Source organism: Lactuca virosa, chromosome 2 (genome assembly GCF_052849685.1).
Source record: "Lactuca virosa cultivar CGN04683 chromosome 2, Lactuca_virosa_CGN04683_v6, whole genome shotgun sequence".
In the NCBI taxonomy this organism is placed as follows: Eukaryota; Viridiplantae; Streptophyta; class Magnoliopsida; order Asterales; family Asteraceae; genus Lactuca; species Lactuca virosa.
The window spans coordinates 150,206,051-150,214,613 of NC_136427.1; the positions used below are offsets into that span (position 1 = coordinate 150,206,051).

The following is an 8,563-nucleotide window of genomic DNA, read 5'->3' on the forward strand; positions in this document are numbered from 1 at the left end:
AACACTTTCCATGTCTCTCAGTTGCAAAAATGTGTGTTGGATAGCGAGACAGTGGTTCTTTTGGATGATATTCAGGTCGATGAGCGCCTGAATTATATCGAGAGACCCGTGGCTATTTTGGAAATAAAGATGAAGGTCCTGCGTAACAAGAAGATACCTTTGGTAAAGGTTCAGTGGCAACATCGGAGAGGGTTCGAGTGGACCTGGGAGTCGGAGGCTGAGATGCGGGAGCATTATCCTGGGTTATTCGTCGTAGCCGACTTCGAGGACGAAGTCTAGTTCAAGTGGGGGAGAATTGTAACATTCCAATGATGAGGTACTTCTAATTTTAACCCTATAATTGAATTATATTGCATTTTGGTCCCTCATTAAAAGAAAGAGTGCAAACGGACCCATAGTGGCATTTTGGTAAATTCGGACTTTGGGGAGTACGCTGAGCGTACATGTGTATGCTAAGCGTACTAGGGCATGCCTTAGTACGCTGAGTGTACACCTCATACGCAGGGTGTACGTGAGGATCATGCAAACCTTAATTTTTTAGGTTTGGCTCATATTTAAACCTCCTTATAGCCTCACATCTCATTCTTATTCAGCCTCCTTCTATGAAATCGACCCCCAAGCAAACCCAAAGAGAAAGAGAGCATTTTGGAACCTTTGGAGCGATTAGAAGTGTGCTTGAAGAAGAGGAAAGTAGTGTGGAGAGCTTGGAGTTTAGGAAGCACTTTGGATCTGACGTTTTTTCCTTGTTTACAACCTCCAGGAGATATAAAGCTTGCAACTTTACCACTCCATCTTTTAGATCTAGACATTTCACTCTTTTAAGTCACTTTTTGTCCCAAAATGGTGATTCTTGAGCATGGCATGTTCTTGACCCATTAAGCCGTCCTTTCAGACCTTAGGAAGGTTCTTGAGTCATAAAAATGGGGTTTAATGGTTGGTTTTGCTCCATGCATTCTTTAGACATGCAAAGTCATAAATTTGGAAACTTTATGACTCTTGAGGATGATTTGAAATTGGATCTGAAAATTGGATGTAAGAGCTTTCAGGCATTAAGCTTTTAATGAAGTTTTGAGAAGTTTGGGCGTACGCCCTACGTAACCTGAGTACGCAGTACGTACGTGGTCAACTCTCCCGTCCGCGTTCAAGATTTGAGTACGCCCCGCGTACGCGTTCTGTGTTGACTCGGTTGGTTGACTCAATTGACTTTGACCGATTTGACTTTGACTTTGACCAATGGGTATTTTGAATGGTGTGTGAGAATTGGTCATTTGGATGAATAGGTGACGGTTAGAGTTGAGATTCGGAGTCGGGACCTCATCAGCTATTGTTCAGACTTTGAGGTGAGTTTTCCTCACTGTACTTACGGGTCGAAGGCATCAAGGCCGGTCCGTTGGATTGATATCCTGCTATACATTGATATGCTGAGTATATGATAGATCTGTATGATTATTTGCAAGTCGCTGATATGCATAGACTGATAGATCTGTAGGACTACCTGTGATTTCTGTCTGCATGATTATCTATCTATTGCTTATGTTTGTTATCTGTTATATGTCGACATATTGTGTTGGGTTGAGGTTGTATTGCTTTGTTTTGTAGCCAACAAACCCGGGAGCATTCCAGATATGAGCTGAGGGGCGGTTGGCATGCCAGACTCATACTGAGGGTTCGGGAGCATTCCAGATACAAGTTGAGGGCCGGTTGGCATGCCAAACTCGTACTAAGCGCCTGAGGGTATTCCATTCCGATAACTGAGTGGACCTGATGTATATTGTCATTCCATTCTGATGACTGATTGGGCCAGGGATAATTCAGACCGATGGCTGTGGACCCGGGTGTATTCTAGTTCGATGACTGATTGGACCCAACATGTTTGTTCGTTTATGTTATGTGTGCTATGTCGTGGCGCGACAAAATTTTAAGTCAAACAACATCGATTATGGGGGCTCATGGTAATACATTAAATCACCTTAGAGTTCAGACTACCATTAGGGATGCCTTAGAGTGGTAGATAAAATATATTAGGATTGTTAGATATCCTACAAAGATAGTAAATTAGGATTAATAAATATATCCTAATAATATAATAATATAGGATCGTTAGATATCCTAAAAAAATAATAAGCTAGGGTTGATAAAATACTTTAGGAAAAGTTTTTCTGAAAGAAAAAAGATTCTTAAATTAATACAACCAAATTAAAGTCGAAAATTCTAAAAACATGTGCATTCACCAACATTATGTTGACGTTTTCAAAAATACATGTATTATCAAGGAGATGAGTGTGGGGGATTGTCGTGTCACGGAGGAGGATAGTTGTCAAGGAGAATGAAGTCTATAAGGAAGTTGCTGGAGTTTTAGTTCCGTCTGTTTATCGTCTTTAGTCTTGTTTAGGAAGCGTGCTTGTCTTTTAAAACAATGTAACCCCAAAATAATTTATAATAAAATAAATGTTTGTGACATACCTTGTGTTATGTTCTTTATATATCTGTATGCCTCGGTCAGCTTGATATATGTTTTATACTTTGAAATTTTTTATAAGTTGTGATAAATGTTTTTGGGCCTATAACCCACGTATCTCACAAGACATCTTTGTCTTACATATCTCTTTTAATGCCATGTATCTCAAGTACTAGTTCCAAGATGTAAATTGACTTGGTGATTTTGAAGTCCATGGGAGACTTAGATGGAGTGATAAGTTACATATGAATCGATCTTGTAATCGTAATTTGTTAAGATATGGTTGCTTGATACAATTTCGATAACACCTAACAGTTTTGTTTTGATAACTCATGTTTTATTTTAACTCTAATGTTTGTTGCATGATTTGAAAACCTAAGTGGTTTAACCATAGCTTTGAAAAAGTTTGAAAAATTGGGGGTGTTACATATTTTGTTCACTGAATTTGTAAACTTTCTTTAAGTTTGAGTGTTTAATACATGTATCTTTTTAGCTAATATTATTGTCACATTCACGTTTATATAAAAATATTACATTTGTTACGCTTCATACACCAACACTCATGGATTTATGACTTCATACGTAATACAATATATTTGCTAGTCGATTGACTAAAAAAGAAAGATTCAATCATACTCATACACAACTCATAAATGTTATTGAATATCCTTATGCTATTTTGAAAGCAACATTTCGAATTCTAAAGCAAACGACTCCTTATCCTTTTCCAATACAGAGAGACACAATAATTGCATGTTTCACGGTCTATAATTCTATATGGAAAATGCAATATTTACAACCAATTATTTATGTATTTTGAAGAGGACACCATGTCTACTCTTACTTGATGGAGAAACTAGGGAACAAAACTTACCCGTAATAGAAAGGGGCTCTCAAGCCATGAATATGACCAATTCACATACCACATTGCTAATCATTTATTTTCAAATGCCTCAAAATAAAAATTATATGCAACGTGCCTTGTTCAATTTGGATTTTAGTATGTTTTTGTAGATTACCAAAGATTATTTACTATGATATTTCCATTGATGTTTTCTGATATTTACATTTCAACATGTTTATTTAGATGTTTTATTAAACAGAAAATAATTCATTTAGCAAAAAATATTCTCAAGGTTAAAATGTTAATCGTTTTCATTTAACACTTATTCAACAATCTTACCAAACAACATGAATCATTTTAGACTTTTAATCAATAAGACTTACTATTAACCATTTAACGCTAAATCATTCATGTATTACCAAACAACCCATAATTCTTTTTCCACTCTAGAAACACAATTCTTATTCCGTCCTAAAAAAACAAACAAATACACTTCGAAATTCCGATGAACAAAACATGTTTCAATTTGAAAGTTGAGACATTTCAACAAAATCTCACCTAACCATGAAGTTATAATATTTTAATTATTTAATTTGGATTAATAAGTTATCATCGCATTTGCACGCGTCACTCTAACTTGGCCTCTGTGCTTTTTAGGTAGTTGATCAGTACGGCCGGCGGAGCTATCTATGAGACTGAAGCAAACGGTCACATAGACTGTGCATCATCAAAAACCTTCGTTCTGCTTCGTCTATCAATCGCCGGTGTTCTCTTTTTAGTGAGAGAAAAAGATGATTCTAATCAGGTCGATTCGTCCAAATCGACGAGCTTTTTCATCAATGTTGGATCTGCAACCGCGCTCCTTGCACTTCTCCTCGTCGGCGGCGGCTGTGGAAGCGGAGCGAACGATACGAGAAGGTCCGAGAACTGATTGGAAAAGAGAAGAGATTAAGTCCGTTTACGATTCTCCTCTTCTCGACCTTCTCTTTCATGGAGTGCGTATTCTCTTTTCCCTTTTCCCTTTTCCCTTTTCCCTCTTTACATTTTATGATTTTATCTACTCTGGTGATCGGAGTGTTTATATGTTTTACCTATCTTAGCTTTTTAAGCAGAAATGCAAGTAAACACATCTCGATTTTATCGTATCATGGTTAGGTTTAATGATTGATATGAATTTCTAATGTTGTTCTCGCTATCACCAATGGATATGTTGTGTAATCTTCCTTATGAAATGTGTTTTTCTACAGGCTCAAGTTCATAGACATGCTCAAAACTTCAGGGAGGTTCAGCAATGTACACTTCTATCCATAAAAACCGGCGGATGCAGTGAGGATTGTTCATATTGCCCCCAATCTTCTAGATACGATACAGGATTGAAAGCACAAAAGCTCATGAACAAAGACGCTGTTCTGGAAGCAGCACAAAAGGTACTTTTAAATTTCCCCTAATCACCCATTCATTTTCTACACCCAATTTATTCTAATCACAAGAATTCACATTCTTACATATCTCTGCTATCACTTGTTAGGCAAAAGAGGCTGGAAGCACTCGATTTTGCATGGGTGCAGCATGGAGAGACACCATAGGAAGGAAAACCAACTTCAAACAGATTCTTGAATATGTGAAAGAAATAAGGTATGTAATAATGTAAACTGTAATCTCTTATCTTCAACCTACAAATACCTTATGAAATCTGATTATCTGTTATGGTTTACAGGGGTATGGGAATGGAGGTGTGTTGTACTTTAGGAATGATAGAAAAGCAACAAGCTTTAGAACTGAAGAAAGCAGGGCTTACAGCATACAATCATAATCTTGATACATCAAGAGAGTATTACCCTAATGTGATTACAACAAGAACATATGATGAAAGATTGGAAACCATCAAGCATGTTCGTGAAGCAGGGATTAATGTTTGTTCAGGTAATTTTGGTTAAATTATTAGGTTAAAGAGTTGATTTTGTTTTAACATTTTGATTTAATTTATAGGAGGAATAATAGGGCTTGGTGAAGCTGAAGAGGATAGAATTGGTTTGTTGCATACATTGGCTACACTTCCTTCTCACCCTGAAAGTGTTCCAATTAATGCGCTTGTTGCTGTAAAAGGCACACCTTTAGAAGATCAAAAGGTATTTTATGGTTTTGTTAGTAAAAATTTCGGATTATAATTGCAATAATCAGTTTTTGGTTGTTAACATAATGTAAATAAAACCCAAAATTCGAAGAGTGAAAGTTGCTTTGAAACAACATAATGTAAATAAGTAGTACATGTTCCTTTTGTAGAGGCTTTAAAAAAAAGACAAAGTTGAGTGTTTTTTCGGAAAAAATGAAGTTTTTTAAGTTTAATCTGGAAAAAACATAGAATATAAATTATCACTATTTTCAAAAGGTTTAACTGCAAGAAATAGAAAGGCAACTTTCTTTATTTGTTTATTATAAAAAGTTCTACTATTATCTCTTCTTATTAGAAACATTGTATTTAAAATTTTCCCAATTATAAAAATGTCATTCATATACAAAACTATTTTCAATGTTATAAACAGGTTGTTTTTCAAAGCATAATTTCCTAATAAGATAAAAGTTGAAAGTTAAATACTATAAGTAAGTAGATTTTGTAAAGCCCAATGCCTTAATAAGAAAAAAAATAAATAAAACTTCAATGTTGTAGTAGAAAAAAAAGAAAGTAATGTTTTTCAGCAAATTCAAGGAAAAGTTGTTAGAATTTTGGGTTAATCTCATAAACAACCTTATATTTTGTGTTTTTTCCAAATTAAACTTCATTTATTTTTTTTCCTGAAAAAGGCCTTGTACTTTTTCCCAAAAAACCTTCAACTTTGCCTTTTTTTTTTTACTCGAAAAAACCCTCGACCTTCTAGCTGTTTCCAAATAAACCCTCAACTTTGTTAGTTTTTCTCAAAAAAAACCCTCACATTCTACAAGTTTTTTCGAAAAAAATAAGTAAATGGGTCAAATCGGAAAAAAACGAAAAATTTCAAGGACTTTTTCAGGTAAAAAAATAAAGTTGAGGTTTAAATCCGGAAATAACACAAAATATAAGGTCTTTTATAAGATTAACCCTAGAATTGTTAGCTTACAATTCCTTAATTAGAAAAATAAATAACCTAATGTTGTAATACAAAGAAATGAAATTTAAATGCTTATAATACACAAACAAATGAAAGTATATTGCTATTCTTTGCATTTATCCCTACACAAAATGTTAAAAAAAAAAACTTAGGGTTTCATCTTGGGTTAATCTCAAAAAAGACCTTATAGTTTGTGTTTTTTCTGGATTAAACCTCAAAAAAAAAAATTTACCTGAAAAAAACCTTGTACTTTTCATTTTTCACGAAAAAGCCCTCAACTTTGTATTTTTTTCCCAAAAAAACCTTCAACCTTCAAAATGTTTCCCAAATAAACCCTCAACTTTTTTAGTTTTTCTCAAAAAAACTCACATTTTACAATTTTTTTTTTTTGGCAAAAAATGACTATACGGACCAAATCTGGAAAAATGAAAAAATACAAGTTTTTTTTTTTTTTTTTTTTTTGAGGTTTAATCCGGAAAAAAACATAAAATATAAGGTCTTTTTTGAGATTAACCCAAATTCATCTTACATGGAAATATAGTTGGGAAGATTTTTCAAAGTACAATTCCTTAATAAGAAAAAATATATATAAGGATATGAAAGTACATTGCTATGTTTTGCATTTAGCCCTTTTCAAAATAATGTTTTTTTTTTTTTTTTTTTTTTTTTTTTGTGACATGAAGGCGGTTGAAATATGGGAGATGTTGCGGATGATAGCAACAGCGCGTATCACAATGCCAAAAGCAATGGTGAGATTGTCTGCTGGAAGAGTAAAGTTTTCAGTTCCAGAACAAGCTTTGTGTTTTCTTGCTGGAGCAAACTCCATTTTTACTGGTGAAAAGCTTTTGACAACTCCAAATAACGACTTTGATGCTGACCAGTCAATGTTTAAGCTCCTTGGTCTGATCCCAAAACCCCCCACCTTCTCAGATGAACATGAACATGAACAACCTCTTCTTGAGGAAGCTGTTTCTAGTTCTGGTTGAGGTTTTTGAAACATGACAACTGTTGTATCTTGTTAATTGTTTTTCTTGATAAGGGTTAAGTTGAAGATGATGAAATTAGAGATGTTATGAGATGTAGGAGTTAGATGTATTAATGATTTGGTTTGGTTGGACTTGTTTATGGTTAAAACTGATGGTTTGTGGCATATGTAATGCGTTGTTGTTACACGTAAAAAGGTGTAGTTTTTTTGGACGGAGACTGAAATCAATACCAAAAAAATAAAAAAATAAAATAAAAAACTGTAGTTATTGTTGTTCAACCTAAAAAGATGGTAGTAGATGGGGAACATGGACTTAAGACTCTTGTCATTTGAATCTTAGTCGACAGATTAGGTTATGCCGCTACTTTATTGTGATTTGTTGTTTGGTAAAGTCAAAAAACTAGTTTATTTAAGCTTATGAATTAGGTTATAAGCTAGCTTTTGATAAACTATATTGACATAGCTTTTGGTAATGTCGGGGACATGCTTCGACGACAACAGGTATAAAAGAAACCATTCTTCTCCAGAAGAAGGGATCTCCTCATTCTCTACCTTAAACTAAACCTTAATTCTCTCATCTAATTACTGACTAGACCGTTGGAGCTTCGTTTCGGGACCACCTACCGGATGATGACTGATGGTACTTCTTTCTTTGCTGTGATTCTTTGACCCAGATGAAACTATTCTCAAACGGCGTTAAGCTCGGAGCACATATCACAACATTGCACATCATTTAGGAAATTGTAAGAAAAGACTTGAAACAATGGCGGTTCTCTTAGCCCAGCATCTCAAATCTCTCGCATTATAAGTTCCACCCACGTTCCACTTCAAATTTGCTTTACAGTTTCGATGTTTAAAAAGGTGAAATCAAAACATAGAAAACGATTAATCAATTATGTGGTTGTGATGCCATTATTTCCCCTGTGTGATTTTTGGTTGCTAGATACAACAATCACAAAGCCGACATGTATGTAATTGTAAACAGAGCCATAGGATTTTTCTATTTTTGTTTGATTTGGCATCGATACCTTCTATCACATGTCAATGGACCATTTCAACCGGCCAGATTAGAATTAATTCCTTTAAAGTACAAAAATAATAATTGAGTAACCTTTTAAAACAAACATGACAAGTTCGTTGGGTTGAAATTTTATTTTCTCTTCTCCCTTGAATAAACCCCTTAAAAAATA

The 8,563-nt window shown here is 34.5% G+C and overlaps 1 protein-coding gene across 1 annotated transcript; it reads left to right on the forward strand.

Annotated features, from left to right (window-relative positions):
• The first annotated feature begins 3,922 nt into the window (after nucleotides 1-3,922).
• On the forward strand, nucleotides 3,923-7,585 carry BIO2 (Radical SAM superfamily protein). The gene is made up of 6 exons (XM_079078602.1): nucleotides 3,923-4,297; nucleotides 4,550-4,729; nucleotides 4,831-4,937; nucleotides 5,020-5,225; nucleotides 5,292-5,431; nucleotides 7,072-7,585. The coding sequence occupies exons 1-6, from the start codon at nucleotides 4,094-4,096 to the stop codon at nucleotides 7,372-7,374; spliced, it is 1,140 nt and encodes a 379-aa protein (XP_078934728.1). The 5' UTR covers nucleotides 3,923-4,093; the 3' UTR covers nucleotides 7,375-7,585.
• Nucleotides 7,586-8,563: the final 978 nt, after the last annotated feature.